The sequence below is a fragment of the Panthera tigris genome, chromosome E1, assembly GCF_018350195.1.
Source record: "Panthera tigris isolate Pti1 chromosome E1, P.tigris_Pti1_mat1.1, whole genome shotgun sequence".
In the NCBI taxonomy this organism is placed as follows: Eukaryota; Metazoa; Chordata; class Mammalia; order Carnivora; family Felidae; genus Panthera; species Panthera tigris.
This window is the reverse complement of record NC_056673.1, coordinates 10,706,090-10,724,610: the sequence shown is the minus strand read 5'-3', so window position 1 is coordinate 10,724,610 and position 18,521 is coordinate 10,706,090. Positions and strand designations below refer to the sequence as shown.

Below are 18,521 nucleotides of genomic sequence, written 5' to 3'. Positions count from 1 at the left end.
GGGTGGGGGGGACGTGCAAGGGCCGAGAGGCGATTGCTGGCTGCCAACCAGGTAATTCCCCAGTGTCGGGGAGGCCAGGGCCAGCCACCCGGTGAAGAAAGTTCCCGGCCCTCAGGGGTCCCAGCCCTCAGCGGCAGAGTGTTTTTCAAGAGGGATGGACTAGGAATCTGGTGGGAGATGGGATCCACGGGACTTCCCTTTTGCTGGGGCGAATATGTCCTGTAAGTCACGGGACCCCTGATCTTAGGCAGGCAGGCAGGCAGGCAGGCAGGCAGGCAGGCAGGAAGCCCCACGGCAGAGGCCGGTGCCAGGCTGGCAGCCTTAGCGTGCTCTGGAGTTAATCCCTTCAGGTGGAGGTAGAATCTCAGAGGAGGCTGGTCAGTAACGTCGGCAGACCCACGGGGGCGGCCGTGTTGCTGACACACGACCCCGGAGATGCTGCTTCTTGCCACAGGGGCTGGGTCCCAAGTGGGTCTGAATGTGCCGGGTGAGGCTGTCCCCCGAGCGGGCCGTTGCGAGAGACAGCCGCAGGGTGAACTTCCCACCCGTCTGCTTTCCCCGTGACTGGTCCATCTGCCGCTTCGACCTGCCTGAGGAGGTGGGCGGGTGCTCCTCAGTAAGGACACCGAGATGGCCTGAGCGGAACCCACTGTGTCATAAGTGGTAAATCTGGGGTTCCACCGAGTAGACGAACGAACATACAGCTGCACTTGTTCCAATCATAAGATCGTATGGCTCATCCCATGTAATGCTTTTTTCTTTTATGGTTTAAAAAAAAGTGGGTTTTTTTTTTAACATTTATTTATTTTTGAGAGACAGGGAGAGACACAGCGTGAGCTGGGGAGGGGCAGAGAGAGAGGGAAACACAGAATCCGAAGCAGGCTCCAGGCTCTGAGCTGTCAGCACAGAGCCCGACGCGGGGCTCAAACCCAGGAACCACAAGATCATGACCTGAGCCGAAGTCAGACGCTCAACCTACTGAACCACCCAGGTGTCCCTCTTTTATGGTTTTTAAAAAATTTTTTTTCATGTTTATTTATTTTTGAGAGAGAGACAGAGCGTAAGCAAGGGACGGGCAGAGAGAGAGGGAGACACAGAATCTGAAGCAGGCTCCAGGCCCTGAGCTGTCAGCACAGAGCCCAATGCGGGTCCCAAACCCACGAGCCGTGAGATCAGGACCCGAGCCGAAGTTGGACGCCCAACCAACTGAGCCACCCAGGCGCCCCCTTCTATTATGGCTTTTAAAAGCAGGGGTACCTATTTCAACTGTTACATAACGGGGACCCAGATTTTAAGGAGTTCCTGTGATTGTCAGAGAGTGTAACATTGAAACACAGCCATCCGAATTGCTGATTGGGGATTATCAGCTAAGGACCAGTGTTGTCTTGTGCCATAGAAAGTTGAATTTTGAATACAAAATTTGTATCTGTCCGTTTGTCTTTTAAAAAAATGTTTTTTTAAATTTATTTATTTGGAGAGAGAGAGAGAGACAGACAGACAGACAGCAGGAGCACAGAGAGGAAGAGAGAATCGCAGGCTGGCTCCACGCTGTCAGCACAGATCCCGACGCAGGGCTTAAATCCACAAAACTGTGAGATCATGACCTGAGCCAAAACCAAGAGTCAGGTGCTTACCCGACTGGGCCATCCAGGCACCCCTCTGTTTGTCTTTAAAGCAGACTTTGTAGTATAGGTAAACAGTGTTGTTTATAAGCTCATAGTAAGTGGAGTATGAAACAGGGAAAAGGAGCTTTAAGTCAAGGTCGACAACAGTTACACAGCTGTGACAGTGCCTGGGTCATGGCTGCCCAGTTCCATAGTGGCTGGCTTCAAATAGTCCACTTCAAGAGGGCATTTAAAACTTAAGTAAAAATAAGAAGGAAGGTCTAAAGATAGATTTTTTTTTTTTTTTTGGTATGGCGAAAGAGACTGTATGATTTACTTATAACCCCTGTATATCATGTTCCTCTCTTTTATTGTGTTCACAGTACTTTTTACTATTTGAGTTATCATTTATTTCATTTTCTGTCTCCCTGCACTAAAACACACTCTGAGAGCAGAAGCCTGGTCTGTGCTCAGTGCACAGTGCCTGACCCCGGGGGAAGGTGTTTAGTAAACACTTACTGAATGAACAGATGCTAAATAAACCTTAATCTGTCTTCCTCCCTCCCTCCCTCCCTCCCTCCCTTCCTTTCTCTCTCTTTCCTTTCCTCCCTTCCTCTCTTCTTTCTCTTTTCCTTTCTTTTCTTTTCTTTTCTTTTCTTTTCTTTTCTTTTCTTTTCCTTCCATCGTTTGTTCCTTCCTTCCTACCTTCCTCCTATCCATCCTTCCGTCCATCCATCCATCCATCCACCCGTCCATCCATCCTTTCTTGGTATTTCTGTGTTATGCTCATCTCTCTTGGTGTTCTGCCCCAGGCATAAGCATTAGTCTCTTGGAAATATATTTTGTAGGCTTTTCCAGAAATAAAGAGACACTTTACATATCTGTGCAGTTTCTTGGTGCTTTAAGGTTGAGTTTAGTTAGCAACAGTGTAATTCATAGATGCTGGGTTTTGTCTATTAATAAAAAGCTGTTCCTCGTCTTGCTGGCTGCCTTTTTTTTTTTTTTTTTTTTTTTTTTCTCTAAGCCACTTGCCCTCAGGCCGGCTGCCGAGAAACTTTTAAATGTTCCAAAACATCCCAAAGCCTGGGCTGCACGTCTGACCAGTGAAGTCAGAACCTGTGGGCTGGGCCCAGGCTTCACAGCGTGCGCCCGGGGCCGGGCACTGCGCCTCCAGTGGTCCATTCCGGGTCAGCTTTTGTTCAGCAGAAGCCTTCTGTTGTCCCCTCTCTCCAGCCGATGCCCAGTAGTGGTGCCCTTTCAGAAAGTTACAGTCGGCAGGCAGAACTTTCAGCAGCTGGAAATTGATGGTGCCGAATGAGTTAGTCTCCTCCTGCCGACAGCTTAGTCCAGCTGTGGGGAATAACCTGCACCCTTCAGCCCAGATCCCTGGTGGCCCACTTCTCCAGTACGAACTGGTAAGCGCAGGGTGGACCTGAGCTGAGGACCTGCGGCCATTTCGTTATAAAAGTAACGTGTCCATTCGTGTTCGTGTAGAAAGTGCAACACGAAGAAGACAAATATCCCCTAATCTTATTACAGAAAGACACAGCCTTCCTTTACACGTTGGTACATTTCCTTTCGGACTTTTTTCTCAACATTTTTTGTTCCACGAGTGCATACATGGTAAATGCAAGTTTGTGTCTCTGGGTTTTGTCTCATAACAGTAACAGAAGCGCTGTCTCCCTTCCTCCCACCCTGTGAACATTCTACCAGCTGCACGCAACATTCCACTGGGTGGAGCTTCCTCGCTCATCCCGCCCGATGCTGGACCTGCGTTAACTCTTCTGGCTAACGCCAGACAGCCCGGCCATTTTCAGTGCCAGGGTCCCACTCCCTGGACCGTGAGCACGGAGGCTTCGAGCCCCCCGGTTGTGCGGTTTTGTTATGACCATCTTCCTGTGGGCAAAGCAAACAGGTTCCTAATCGGGAAAGGAATTGCAGGCCAGATCAAGACCCACATCCCCCAAAGGCGGCTGTGCTGACATATCTGGACCGCAGGTCTGAAGACCGCTCCACGAAAACAGGACAAATCTAGCGTTTTGTGTTCTGCAGATAATAGCCCGGTATACAAGCGTCATTCATAACCACATGACATTTGCAGAACACAGTTTTCAAAGCATTAAGTTTGTTCGCTTGCTCATTTCGTAAGTCCCGTGGGCCAGGGCCGGCGCTGAGTGGTGAGGGGCCCATATAGCAGCCGAAGCCTTGTCCCTCGTGGGCTTCCGGTGTAGGAGAGGCAGACACATCTATGGGGCGGGCACCTAGTATAGGGCCTGGAAGGGGGCTGGGCAGGCGGTTTCAGAGCTTCGTGGCCATCTAGCTGTTCCAATGCTGTGTGTGGTGTGATGGGGCGAGCTAGTGGGCGGGGGGGTGGGGGGGGGGCTGTCAGCGCAGGCCTCAGGGATCCCTGTGCAGTGGCTACAGAGGGTTGCCCTTCAGCTGACTCCTTAGGCTGCATTCCCACGAGAAATAATACAGTTAAGCGGTCTGATCTTTTCACCTAACTTTCTATGTGCATTTTCCATGTCGCCACAAAGTTACTCTTAGTTTCTTTCTGTCTTTCTTTTTTTTATTTTATTTATTTTGAGAAAGAGGGAGCAAGCAGGAGGGGCAGAGAGAGGGAGGGAGAGTGAATCCCAAGGGCGGAGCCTGATTTGGGATTCCAACTCCTGAACCTTGAGATCATGACCTGTGATTGCTGCTAGTTTTAAAGCCTTGGGCAGGCTACTTCACTCTGGCCAGTGTAAGTCTTTTAATTGGTAAACTAGGGATAAGGGTAGTCTCTCCTGGATTATGGCGTAAATTACGTATGCTAATATATGCTGTGCACAAACGGCCTTACACAAAGGAGGCGTGCCATAAGTGGATTGTTATGATCAGAGTTGTTTTCAGCTTCTCACCAGTGTAAATAATGCTGTGGTAAACTTCTTTGCAGAAGACTTGCTTTTCAAAGGATTCCTTAGGTTCAGTGTGGCCTTCGGTGTGGAGTTCCCAGAAGTGGCATTAATGGAGAAGCGTGTGAACATCATTCTGTCTCCGGAAACGTGGCAGATGCTTTCCAAACAGGTTGTGTCCCCTTGCCGGGCCCCCAGCTGTGGAGACAGTGCTCGGTTGATAGCCACGGAGCCCAAAGGGGGTACTATAATTTTTTTGTAAAGATTGTTACTAACAGATGGAAGTTACTATCAGAATACTCATTTTATGTGTTTGTTCTAAACATTTATTTATTTATCTTTAACGTCTGTTTATTTTGGGAACGAGTGTGTGCAAGTGGGGGAGGGGCAGAGAGAGAGGAAGAGAATCCCAGGCAGGCTCCACACTGTCAGCACAGGGCCTGAAGCGGGGCTCGAACTCACGAACCGTGCTGTCACGACCTGAGCTGAAATCACGGGTTGGATGCTCAACCGACTGAGCCACCCACGCGCCCCCAGAATACTCATTTTAGAAGTGAGTTCCCAGTTTCTAAGTATTACTCTAAGAAACTGCTATAGGCATTTAACTTCTTTATTTGCATTCAAACTTATGATTGGATTTTAAACGACATTCCATCTCCGCTGAAGTTCATGCCTCACCCTGGGCCTGCTCACAAGTTTGGGTGCCAGCGTTCACTCATCTCCACGGGGCCAGATGGGCTGCCGAGCCCCAGTCCCTCCCTCCCGAGGTCCTGCCTGGAGAGCTGTGGGCACCTCCCGTGCCCCACCCAGAGAGCGACTTTCACCGGGGACAAAGCCGGGGGTGCCGAGGCAGGAACGATGGGGGCCCCTGGGAAAACAGTAATGAGAAAACGTTGCTTAATGCTGTGGATGAGCCCTCCCTACCACACCTCACAAGCCGGTGATCTTGAAATGGAGAAGGTTTCACCTGTGGCCCAAAGAGAACAGCACAGACTTGCTCTTTTATTCCACGCAGAGCGTGGGCTCTGAATCGTGCAAACAAAAGGACTGCCTTTTGTCTCTGCTCCCCCCGCCCCACTCTCCAGCCCTTCGGGGGAGGACCGGGACCACCGTTCGGGCTCTGCCCCCTTCCTCCCTGGGCTTCGGCTTCCCTATCCCTGTCCCAAACTGAGGCGGGCAGCACCAGTGGCTGAGGCTGGTGGTAAGGAGCGAATGACATGGGAACTGAACTTGCAAATGAGCCAACAGGTGTTTGAACTCCTGCTCTGTGCCTGTCAGGAAGCCGACGTGGCCCCTGCCGCCGTGGAGTCTTCGGCCACATCAGTTCGAGGAGATGGCCCGACTGCACGCAGGTCAGCGGTGCCGCTGTATAAGCACTGATTACAAAGGGGCAGACGAAAGCCACGAGGTGCCCTGCTCTAGGCGCCAGGGGTGGCGGGAATCAGGCCAGCAAGGACGCCTGCCCCGAGGAGCATCCTACTGGCCTGATCGAGGAAGACGTGCTTGAGAAGGTGCCGCTGGAGCTGACACTTTGGCTGAGGGGGTCTCTCTTTCCCCCTTGCGGAACAGCGGGATGGGCACAAAAACAGGGAGGAGCTGAAAGATTCTAGGAACTGAGTGGAGGCTGGCAAGCTGGGGTGCCTGGGAGGAGATGGGCTCGTGAGCAGCCCCGGGGAGTGAAGAGTCCGTCCTGGAGCTGGGAGGCGGTGCTTCCTTGCCTGCAGGACGAGGATGCCCATGTCGCTGTGTGCAGGGAGGCGGTGGGAAGACGCTGAAGCTGTGCATGGGTAAAGCTTTGACCCGGTGGCTTCCCACAGCTGCTGCAAGCGAGCGCCCCAACCCAGGCAGCTTAGAACAACGGAAAGGGGTCGTCTGTCCTTCAGGAGGCCCCAGGTCCAAAATCAAGGCATCGCCAGGCCCACACTCCGTCTGAAACCTGTAGGGGAGAGTCCTTCCTTGCTTCTTCCTAGCTTCTGGTGGCGGCCAGCAGCTGAAGCGCTCCAGTCCCTGTCCCCCCTCGTCCTACGTGGCCTCCCTTCCTGTGTCTGTGCCTGGGGCTCTTCCCCTTGGTCTTGTCAGGACACCGGCCATGTTGGATTTAGTGCCCACCCTGCTTCAGCATGACCTCGTCTTCCCTTAATTACATCTGCAGTGACCCTGTTTCCAAATAAGGTCATGATCTGAGGGGCTGGTGGTCAGGACGTCCCCGTGTCTTCTTGAGGGACCCAGTTCTGCCCACAGCACCCTGGCAGAAGAAGGCACTCTGAGTGATCGCAAGCACTGCTTCGGATGCAAGGTGTCAGCCAGGCTGGCCAGGGCCACAGATTCTCTCCTGTGGCCTCAGGCTGGATGGTCCAGGAGCCTCTTCAAGTATAATAGAATCTCAGTTGAGTGAATACTGAATCCAGCCACGTCTTACCTCTGGCAAAGCTACCACTATTGCTCCCAGGGACCAGTCACACTGCATCATGGCTCCACTTAGATGCCAGAGCCCCTCTAAGGACCCCAAGAACCACCTTGGCTCTTCCCTCGTGGCCCTTTGGACACCCTCTGCCTTCACCAGCCTCACAGCCAGTGCCCTCCACCCAGTGAGTGAAGCTCCCACTTACCCTCTGTCTGACCTCCTTCCACCACCCAGGCCTCTGCTCCAGCATCTCAGAAAGGCCTTCCCTGACCTTTGAACACACAGAGCAAGCTCTCCTCTGCCTGGGATTCCCCCGCCCCCTGCTCCCTCCCTTCCTTCCTTTCTTTCAAAAATAAGCTTCCTGCCTGTTGCAGAGCCATGGGAGCCCAATGCTGGGCTTGAACTCACAACCCTGAGATCAAGACCTGAGCTAAGATCAAGAGTGGGACGCTTAACCGATGGCGCCCCACCGTGCCTTCTTTATTCCTTACTGGCACACAAGCTCCGGGAGATCGGGGACTTTGCTTCTACCTGGAGGGGTGCAGGGCATGGTAGACATGGAGTGTAAAGACAGAGTCCCGGAGCCCCTTCAGGGTGCTGGAGCGAGCATGGCATTCGGCCCTGCGGTGTGGCTTTGAGTTCTGGTGTCCGTGACCAAGCCATTTAGCCTCTCTGGGCCCCAGCTGCCTCCTCTGTGGAAACAGTGATAACCAAGAACAAGGCCTTAAGGACCACACTTTGTCTCTCTCACCGGCTGGGTGACCTCTCAGCCTCCGCCCGGGTCTGCGAGTTGGACTGAGGCTTCGCTGAGATACTAGTAAGAGTCACACGAGCACCGCGCACGCCAGGCCCTGGTCTCAGCGTCTCAGTGCTCTTCACAGATGAGCTCACTGAATTCTCACAACTACTCTAGGAGGCAGGGACTCTGTCTCCATTTTGCAGATGAGAAACGGGGGCCCAGAGGGTTAGCGACCTAGGCCAAGGTCACCTGCTGAGAAGTGGCAGGCAGAGCCCAGATCGGAGCCCCGCCCTCCACGCCGGGCTGCGTCTCATGTGGAAAACACTCGGCCCAGGTGAGGCGCACACCTCAGGAATGGATGTGCTTCCCTGCGCGTAAATGCCAGGAAAGCACACCCACGCACATCCACGCGGAGTAGGCATGAAACGTTTTTCTGGGTGGAATCACAAGAAAATGTCAACAGCTGTTTCCTCCGAGGAGCGGAATGGGGGCAGGATGAGAGGCGTGGCTCCCACTTCCTTTTATGATGAACTGTTTAAAAATAGTCACAGGCATCATCACATTCCACCCGTAAATATTCTGTACGCGTCTGTTCCTGAAGAGTGAGCCACGGCGCCCTGGCCGCACCTCCCGAAAACAGCAGCACCCGTACCACCCACACTCAGCTTTTGTCACTTGCGCCCAGAGTGTCTTGCAGCTGATGTGTCTAAACTGAGACCGTCCCAGGACCGTATGTTGCATCTGATTGTCCTGTCCCTTCTGTCTGTCTGATCGCAGCAGATTTCCCTTTTTTCCCTAACCTGAATACACCAAGCGCCTGGGCCACTTGTCCCCTAGAGCACTCCTTAGGTCTGGGTCTGTCCCTGCACTGCATTAGGCGGTGTTTGGCTCAGTCCTCGCCCTGTGAACTGGGGATCAATTTCAAGTCTAGATTGGAATCAAATCCAAGATTTTGCCCGAACTTTCATGGGAGCTGGGTGATGTCATGTGACAGGCAGAGGGTGCCCACAGCATGGCGGGTGTGTGTGTGGGGCGCTATGGCTTATCCCTCTGTCACGAAGTCACAGCCTCCCCCCCCGCCCCCCGCTTTGCCCTGAGAGTGACCTGACTGTCATACTTGGTTTCTCTTCTCATCTTGTACTTTAAAAAAAAAAAAAAAAATTTTTTTTAATATCTTATTTACTTTTGACAGAGAGAGAGTGGGGGAGGGGCAGAGAGAGAGGGAGACACAGAATCTGAAGCAGGTTCCGGGCTCTGAGCTATCAGCAGGGAGCCCGGCGCGGGGCTTGAACTCATGAGCCGTGAGATCATGGCCTGAGCGGAAGTCGGATGATTACTTACTGACTGAGCCACCCAGGTGTCCCCCCCCCACCCCTTTTTTACTTTTTTTGGCTTTTCCAACCATGTATCTATATTTTTTCTGTTTTAATGTTGCCTGGGGTAATCTGAACTTATTTTCTCATAATTCATCTCATTTGACCTAAAGTAATGTTTCTTGCTCCTCCCTGTGAGGAGATGAGAGGAAGACCCTTGGGGGGGGGGTCTTCTGTGGGGAACAGGTTTAGAAGCCTCAGCTCAGGCCAGGCTACTGAGTGGGGGTGGCCTCGGTTTCATTGCTGATTCAGGAAGTGGCCCGTGGAACCACAGGAAGATGTCACCACATTGAGAAAGATCCAGTAAGCACTTGCCTGCAGTTCAGTGATGAGGGAGGAACTTCACTGGCCTGGGGCACCGGTCACTGGAGGGCGGAAGCTGGAAGGCTGTTCCCTAGCTCCTCCCTCAAAGGACCATGGCCCCAGTCCTGCCCCCCTGGAAGCCTGGGAGGGACCAGGGTCCAACAGGATACCCACTTACGGCTTCCGTGTGAGTGCCAGGCAGCTCCAGCCCCTAGGGAGTCTGGTGGCCTTGGGGTGGAGCAGAGAGCAGTGACCTGGGGGCCGGGCGCATTCTCACGGGAGAGCCAGCTGTGTGTTGGGCGCTCCTGACCCTTCCCACAAGCCCCGCTGGCCTCTATCTCACAGATGTGGATACAGAAGCCCAGAGAGGTCAGGCCGTTGGCACGCGGTCTCACTGCCAGTTGGTGGTGGGGACAGGATTTTGAACCCTGGATTCCCTGCCAGCTAACAGGCACAGGATTATAACGGTGGGGGCGGTGCTCAGACCCAGATGGGGTCTTCTCCGGCCCCTGAGGCCTGGTGCCCTTCCATTCTTCCCGGGTTGTCCGACGTGCCTTGTGTTGCCCAGCATCAATGGGAGACACGTGGAGACAGGCCGTCACCTTGCGTGAGGCTCACGTACCAGAGAGTTTTACCAGAAGTCACGCTGGTCGGCACGCAGAGCTGTTTTCCTGGTAAGGTCGTGTCCCACAGTGGCTTCCCTTTCATCGATGCGATTGCAGGCATGCTCAAGTACTTTCTAGGAAAATCGTGACATGGCCTGAGAAGTGATTTCCTGTTTTCCTATTACCTGGACTGCTTCGGTTTCTGCTTTCAAAATGGTCCAAGGCCGGCCAGCCGAAGCCTCTGTGTTAGAAACTCTGCCAGCCTTTGCTTTAGGAGCACATTTGGGAACCCAGATCCTTCCTGAAGCCCAGGGCATGGGCACCCACACTGGGCCTGGTGCCCCCCGGAGCCGTGGGGGGTGGGGAGTGACTGCCAGAGACTCTCGTCCGCCTGCAGTGGGAGGTGTTTCTTGGTCTTCCTCTTAGCCTGTATCTTGAAGGAAAAGTTGGCTTTATAGGCTTCCTCTTCAGCCTTTCCCCTTGGCTTTCTCAGCCGGCATAATAGGCCCGAGAGGATCAAGTCGAGGCCTAGCTCTGTTTATAATTCTTGGCCCCAGCGAGCGAGGACTTTGAACTCTTCCAGGTGGGACCCGGGAGCAGGGCCATGATGCTGCGCCCTTGATGCTCCATCAGTGGTCAGCCTCCACTAACGGCCCCTGTTCGTCCCTCCAGAAGGTGGCGGGCTGAGAAAGCGTCTCTCGGGCACTTGCGTTTTCCAGGGGTCTCTGGGAACCGTGGACCTCCAGAGCCGCCGAGCAGGGCCAGGCTCAGGTGGTCAGGAGGGTCCGTCCGGGCTCATCTCACAAGCACATCTGTGTTCACGGTCACGTGCGCGGGTACAAGAGGCCCTTTGTGGGGCGGGGATGCTGTCACTAAGGCAGAATGTCTCCGTTGGAATCCTCCCTCACAGCGGAGGCCGCTGTGTGCAGCTCAGCTGATACTTGGGGCTGGCGGCTGTGAATTCTGCCATCTGCAGAACTGAGAGCTGTACATCCGTTCATAAAAACCACAGCGTTTAGGGGAATACCCTTTGTCTTTAATTTCCACATTGATGTGGTAAGCCATTTCCCTACGTGCCGGCTATGTGTTATTCTAACAGTCAGTCGTGGTAGGCACTCACATGTACATTTGCATTGGAAGCCAGTCTGGCCTTGCAGATGTGCTGAAAGGCTCAGAGGACAAGGGAGGCCTCATTTCTCTCGAAGGTCCCTGTTCAGGGCCCCGTCCCATTCGTCCCTGGCCGGGCTGACTCGGGCGCTGTGGCCGTGCGGCCAAGTAGCAGCATTCCCTGCCAGGACGGGGCTCATTTTTCAGAGCGCTTAGTGCTTTTTTGGGGTGTGGGGTGGAATACAGGTCTTCTTTATCGACTCCCCATTTCCATTTGGTAGTGAATGAAGGACGTCGAGTGTGCTCTGTTTGTTATGAACAGAGTTCTGTGAAGCAAGCTTCAGAGATTCCCGGAAAGAGGCTGGGAACAGGCAGGCCTGAGTGGTTAAGCATGGGAGAGCCACACACATTCAGTCGAGCAGAATCTTCCAGAGCCGTTCCCCAAAACCGTGCAGCTTCGTTTGTATCCAGCAGTCTGGATGGTGACATCTTTGCTTCTAGAGTACAGGAAAGCCCAAACCTGAGCCCTGTTATTGGCATAGGTGAGGTTTGGGAACAAGAGCACCACCACCATAAAAAAAAAAAAAAAATATATATATATATATATATATATATGCTTTTATTTGGTATATTATTAATAAATCAGATTATTAAAATGGACTGGACGTTCCATTTTATTACCATCTAGCTTTATTTTTAAAACAAACACTTTGGAAAATGCAACTGTGATTTACTAGGCTGGGATTCAACCTGATTTGTTTCTTTTTCCTTTTATTTCTTTATTTTTTGTTGGGGGGTGGGGGCTGTCCTTCTGGTTGACAGTAAATCATAGCAGACACACTGCTTCACAACACAGAATTGTTCCCTTCAGAAACGAACCCTTACTGCCGCGTGTTTTGTGCGCTTTTAAAAAATTGTGTGACAGAGCATTGCCTTTTGCAGCCTCCTGCCCTTGCAACCTTGCCTGGTTCTTCTGTGATCACGTCCGTGACTCTGTGTCTAGCCCTCTTCTTCCTGTTTTTATTCATGGTGGCCAGAGGCGAGCCAACTAGAAACCTCATCTGTCAGGAATCATTCCTGACCTTTTACTTTCTCCCGAAGAGGCAGGTCCTAAGGAGCAAGTTTACATTGGGGTTTTAGGCAGAAGCAGCGTTGGGTGCGTGGGCCCTGATGGTGGGGCTTGCTGGAACGGACATAATGAAAAAAGGAAGAAAACTGATACACGATTAGAGCATTTTCAAACAGCTACCCGTCCGCCATGAGATTGAATTCTCCATCTGTCCGTCTGTCCATCTGTGCATGCTTCCACGCATCCATCTATCCAGTGGGTGTTTGCCAGGTGCTCTGCCAACCTTTGAGGATGGATGTGCTGGTGAGAAGACAGGCCTGGACCCTCCTCAAGGAGTGTACCTTCTGGCATAATCCACCAAACTGCAGACTAGAGGGGAGGGCTGACCCAGCCCCAGCCGGGAGGGCAGTCCGGGAGGACCAGGGCAGGGGAGCTGAGCTCCGAGAACTGAGGACTTGCCGAGGACATGCCAGGAGGGCATGGCACGCACAAAGGCCCAGGGGGAGGATGGGGTGTGGTTCCAGACCTTTCAGGCAGTGGGGCTCGGCTTTGAGGGTTTCGGAGAAGCTGTGGACCTTCTCTCGAGGCAGAGGCAGAGGCGGGCATGTGCACCCAAGCTTTATGCCCTGTTTCTGGAGAACCCTACACTCCCCGATGCACAGAACATCTGATGGCCGTGTCGTTTTCCATACGGGGAGGCCCAGCCTGGTTTAAGTGTGTGAATGCGTCAAGACTCCTTTCCTGGAGGCTCAGTGCATCCGCTAGGAGTCCACATCCCATCCCTTCAGTAAGAACTGTCTTTCCAGGAGCTGCTTTCAAGTGTTTACACTAGCTAACTGCTGACAGCAAAAATGTGTTTTTTCCCAAGTCGGTGCTCCGTTTTACTTAGAAAACCCAATTTTTCAGGGTTGCCGCAGAAACATTTGGCTTCATTTCCCATGGTCTTTACCCCCATGAGATGCACAGTGAGATTCTTCAATGTTGAGGAGTCTCAAGTGAAGTTCTTGGTCCACAGATAGCCCTGTGCTTGTTTGAGTGACAGTCTTTGATCCAGCTTTTCAAGAACAATACTTTTCATCTTCTCAAAACAAACCAACCAACAAACAAGCAAACAACTTAGTTTCTCTCTCTGAAGGAGGGCAGCCTGGAAGCGAAGACTGAGGTTCTAATCCTGGCGAGGCCTGACCATGGGGCTGGCGCCTGAAGGCCTCTTTCCTTGACTGGGGCCACGTGGCTCCTGTAATTGAGAGTCTGTGTTTGATGTTACTAGATTTTAACCTTGCAATAGTCACAACCCTTCCGTGCACGGCCGACCCTGCGGGTGTGAGGTGGGGACGGGGTGTGGTTCGACCCGGTGGCTGTTGATCGTGAGCCTGAGCCTGTCCCTTGCCGGTAGTGACTCTGCCTTTCCCCTGCAGCCACCTCCCCGAGGGTGTCCTCTGAGCTGGAGCAGGCCCGGCCCCAGACAAGTGGAGAAGAAGAGTTGCAGCTACAGCTGGCACTTGCCATGAGCAGAGAGGTAGCGGAGCAGGTGGGTGCCTGGACAGGGGCGGGTTGCGCGGCGGGGGCGGGGGCCGGGCGGGGCGCGGAGCAGGCCCTGCCCTCGGTGTTTCGGGTGTGTTTCCTGAGATGGGGCTTCGAGGTGCCAGGACCGTGTTCTTGCCACCCACCGTCCCCTGTCAGGAAGGGGGGCCTGTGCTGTTCCAGGTAGGGAAGCCTCTTGTTGCCAAGGGATGGAGTGATCGGAAGTGCGCCCCAGAAACACTTTCGCACACACAGCAAGTGTCATGGCCTCTGGGCGTCCACAGCCCCTCAGCGAAAGGCCTGTGGGTGCGCAGTGGGGCTTAGCCCCTTGGGAGGGAGGTTTGGTGAGATGGATCGAAAGCATCTGAGCGCCGAAAAGGCGAGAAGAGCTGCAGGTAATAGAGTGCTCATTGCGTTTAGATGACGGAAGTGTGTGCAGTTTTAATTTTTTTCAGTTCCTGTTTTTCTCTAATAATCATGCATTACTTTAACACGGAGAAGGAGGGAAAGACGTGATGGAAATGACCTTTCAGAGCGGCCATCCCGTGGGCCCCAGTGATGAGGTCCGTCCCTGCTGACCTTGGGTTAGGGAGGGTAGACTGAGTCAGGTAGCGCGAGGCTCCGTCTCGCCCAGAGGTGATGTGTAGGGACAGATATTAGGGAGTGCGACGGGAGTGCGGCGGTGGCTGTCCCAGCCTGACTTGTGTCGCTGTAACTGGAAACCTAAAGTCCAGCAGTAGTGGACAGCTTTGCTCGGTCCCTCTGTTCACAGCAGGAAAAACACAGCCATTAAATCTGTCCCTGTGGATGCCTGGCTCTGTCACTGACAGCCCGGGAAGAAGGTGTAGGAATACAGGGACAGATGGACAGTCGGAGCCCATTTTAGTAAAGAACTCATCTCTGTGATTTATCACATTTAATATAAATGAAATATAACGATTTTTTTATTTCATTATTATGCAAAAGCCTAGGACAACCCAGTCTTTCGCATAGGGTGACTTCACCTTAAATAAATATAAATTAAGGGCTCCTGGGTAGCTCAGTCGGTTAAGCGTCCACCTTCGGCTCAGGTCATGATCTCATGGCTTGTGGTTCAAGCCGTGCATTGGGCTCTGTGCTGGACCCTGCTTCGGATCCTGGAGCTCAGAGCCTAGAGCCTACTTCGGATTCTGTGTCTCCCTCTCTCTCTGCACCCCCCACCCCCCACTCTCTCAAAAATAAACATTAAAAAAAATTTTTTTAATAAAAAGATAAATATAAATTAAATACAGGTGACCTTTGAGCAACACAGGTTTGGACTGTGCTGGTCCACTTATGTGTGGATTCTTTCCAATAAATAGTGTAAAGATACTGCCTCTTATTTTCTTAATAACATTTTATCTTCTCTAGCTGTATTATAGTAACACAGCATATGATACATATACAGAATATGCATTAAGTGACTATGTTCCAGTCAACAGTTGGCTATTAGTAGTTAAAATTTTTTTAAGTTTACTGTTTTTGAGAGAGAGTGTGCGTAGAGTAGTTAAATTTTTGAGGAGTCAGATATATATGTTGATTTTTGACTGTGCAGGGGCGGGGGTTGGTGCCCCTAATGCGCATGTTGTTGGAGGCTCAGCTGTATAATGAGTCATTTCTGTTTGAAATCATAGAAATAAACATACAGCCATTTTCTGTAAGCATATGCGGTGCGAGGTGCAATAAGTGATTTTCATCCTCTTTTCTAATTCCTTTCTGGGCTGTCAGACTTTTGTATTTTATATGGAGACGTGTTGCTTCTATAATTACAGTTATAAAGCCATTTTCATTTTGAGAAAAAGTGTTCCCTTTCCCTCACTTGGCTGTGCCTGCGCCCGTCTCCCTGCTGGGACCCCAAAATCAGGGAAGCCACACGAAGTAGGTGGGGCGGAGCCCTGTGGGCTGTACCTTCGGGATAGAAGACTGTGTTTCACGAGTCCTTTTCCAATCTTCCTTTGAAATAATGCGTACTACAGTTTTGCGCATCCTGTTCCTGGCCAGCGCTGCTTTGTTCTCTACCGTGATGTTATTACAGTCACGGTCAGCTCCAAGTCCCATTGTCCTCTACAGGAAGAGCGCCTCCGGCGGGGTGATGACCTCAGATTACAGATGGCCCTAGAAGAGAGCCGAAGAGACACAGTTAAAGTTCCCAAAAAGAAAGAGGTAAGCGCTTCACGGGGAAGGTAAACGTTTGAGACGGTCCCGTAGTCGCTGGGGGAATGTCCCAAACCTAGCGTGCAGAGTACCCTGCCTTCTCAGAAGGTGCTCTTTTCTCCCTTGGCTCAACAAATACTCCTCGGGCCCGTGCTGAGCATGAGTGAGCCGAGGACGTACTAGAAAACACATCCGCCCCAGACATTACTCCCAAGGCTCTTCTGAGACCGGCCCCAGAGGAGACGGGCATGGGCGAGGGGCTTCTGTTGACCAGGGCCTCCCTTTCCTCCCGTGTAAACGAGCACGATAATAGCCAGGCGGTCTTGGCGGCCCTTACATAAGCCAAGCGTCAAGTGCTTTGGAACAAATTCCTGGCACAGGGTAAGCCCTCACTAGTGCCGGTCTCCACTGCCGTCATCAGCCTTACTCTGTGCCAGGCTGCCTGCTAGGAGCTTAAGGTGACTAGGACGCGGGTCTGCTCCCGTCAGGCTCATCCAGTCAGAAGACACAGGGCCAGCGGTTCCAGTGATCTCCTGTGGTACAGCACCACGGGGTCCCTGGCAGTAGCTGGGGCGGGGGGCATGCGAGCGGGTGGGCGGGGCCGCCCCCCAGGAAGGAGGGCCCTGGATGATGGCTGGCAGCTGGGGGCAGCACGGTGGGTTGGTGGTGGGGACAGCGTTCGGGAGGGAGGCTGCAGTCTGGGCAAAAGCTCGAGTCCTTCTGGAAAGCCCTGAGGGCCTTTGAAGGTGGGCGGGGCATTGGGCACAAAGTATATAGCTTGGTGTGGGTGGAGCCTGGGCCGCACTGAGACTTGGTTTTGTGAGGAGGTGGGCGGGGTGGGCAGCTCAGTTTCCTCTTGGCACCTCCCAGAGGGCTTCTCTTCCTAGGAGGCAGACAGTATTTATGGTTAACACGTGGATATTTGCTGTGACTGTAGCCAAGTAAAACCTGTCCCCTTCTCTTTGTCTCAAAGCATGGCTCCCACCCACAGCAGACCACTCTGTTGGATTTAATGGACGCCCTCCCCAGCTCGGGCCCTGCTGCCCAGAAAGCAGAGCCTTGGGGCCGGTCAGCCTCAGCCAACCAGACGAACCCCTGGGGCGGGCCGGCAGCCCCAGCCAGCTCTTCAGACCCCTGGCCATCGTTCGGTAAATACCTGCCCCCTTCGTCTCCCGTGCCTTCCTGTTGGATGTGTGAAGGGCAATAGGGCACAGCCTCTTGCTCTCTCCCCCCTTCTGGAGGTGGGAGTGAGGCAGGCCTTTGGTGGCGGGTTGGGGCTTCTCCAGTCCTCAACCGTAATGTCCAGTAAAGTCCTCCCGAGGACTGCAACACAGGGCTTTCTGTTTTGAATGGTTTTCTGCTTTGGTAGAGGGAAAGCTGACTTCCTCTGCTTCCCACACGCAGTAGAAATGGCTGGTCCCCTTTCTGGGACGTGTGTCAACTCTCTGAGCCTCAGAATTGCACCCAGCACCCCAGGTTAAGAAACTAATACATAACTGGAAATTATGATGTGCTTGCTGTGGTTGCTAATGAAAAGAGGATGTGTTTGCTGTAATTCTTCCTACCTGTTACATAAAGCAATAGTCAGTTTACTAGGCTAAGTGAATATTTTAAAGTTCTTTTTAATGCCAAATGTCGGAGAGTCTGTGATAGGAGATTTGAAACACGAGTGTGGCGCAGATGCTTTAATCTGGGGAGAAATCTTGGGCCTGTGGGTTTCCTGATGGCTGGACACAGGGCCTGGCCTGAAGCCTTTGTAATGGCTTCCAACCCAGCCTGCTGCTCTGGGAGGTTCCCCCCACCCGGTGCTCTGAGCCCTGCCGACCATGGCTGATCTGTCTGGGAACTTCCGGCGGTAGGTTTTGTGGCAACTTGCGTGTGTCTCTTTGGGGTCTCTGTTTCCCCCAGCTGGAACCATCTTTTGTGTTCGGCTCGGTTCCCTGGACGTTTGCCGAAGTGTACCGAACGCCAGGCTCTTTCCTGCTACTCAGGGACCCAGATGCAAACAGGTAGTGGTCTTGCCTTCAAGGTCCTGAGCAGGTGGGGGCAAGATGAGGGTTCCAGCATGGCAGAGGTACACTAGATGGTGGGCTGGGCCTTGGCGGTGGGTCTTTAAGAGCATCCTGGGACAGGGCTTAGCTCAGGAGTCGGGCAGGCATGAGACAGGTATCTCGGAGGAACCTTCAGGGAAACACAGGAGGTGGCCAGGCTGTGAAGAGGCAAGGGTGTGCCTAGCAGAAGGCGTGGCTTCTGAGAGGCCCAGAGCGTGCAGTGGTGTAGTGGGTGCAGGTTACAGGCAGCGGGGAGCAAGGGCATGGGGTCGGGGCCCTCAGGGCCTGGCAGCCTTGTCCAGAAGGCAGTATCAGCCCCAGATGTCCTTTGGCAACGCCGTTGGCCTCAGGGACCCGGGCAGGTCCCCACATTTCCTTTGGCAGGAGCCCTCTGGGCCTTGGGGCAAACTGCAGGCCAAATGGCCTACAGGATCTCGGTCACCGAAAGCCAGGACCACGGTTGCCAGGAGCTTGGCAGTTCTCACGGCCCATGGCCTGCGCGCTGCGCCCCCGGGGAGCTTGTGGGCTAAAGTGTTACTGAGAATACACAGGGATGGCGAAGGCAGCTCTCCTGGAAATGCCCACTTGGGCCCCTTCCAGACAGTGGCTTTGACTTTATTTTTTAAATTTGAGAAATAGTTCCTCTGTAACGTGGTGGCCACCTTGAGTTATGGGT

General features: G+C 53.0%; 1 protein-coding gene and 1 long non-coding RNA gene across 9 annotated transcripts in view; one reads left to right on the top strand and one right to left on the bottom strand.

Moving 5' to 3' along the window:
* Positions 1 to 18,521, top strand: part of EPN2 (epsin 2) — an 86,248-nt gene that overhangs the window by 48,664 nt on the left and 19,063 nt on the right. For 6 of the 8 annotated variants that reach the window (XM_042965493.1, XM_042965489.1, XM_042965491.1 and 3 more), the window contains 3 exons: positions 13,517 to 13,629; positions 15,711 to 15,803; positions 16,768 to 16,942. In XM_042965493.1, the coding sequence (XP_042821427.1) occupies positions 13,517 to 13,629; positions 15,711 to 15,803; positions 16,768 to 16,942 (381 nt within the window). Of the gene's footprint in view, positions 1 to 8,249; positions 8,372 to 9,147; positions 9,992 to 13,516; positions 13,630 to 15,710; positions 15,804 to 16,767; positions 16,943 to 18,521 lie in introns of those variants that run through there. The other 2 variants (XM_042965495.1, XM_042965494.1) reach the window with 2 other exon arrangements.
* On the bottom strand, positions 4,977 to 15,749 carry LOC122233425. The gene is made up of 3 exons (XR_006210962.1): positions 15,549 to 15,749; positions 7,108 to 7,594; positions 4,977 to 5,366 (listed from the first exon to the last, which is right to left on the bottom strand). It is a non-coding gene; the product is annotated as an uncharacterized LOC122233425 (long non-coding RNA).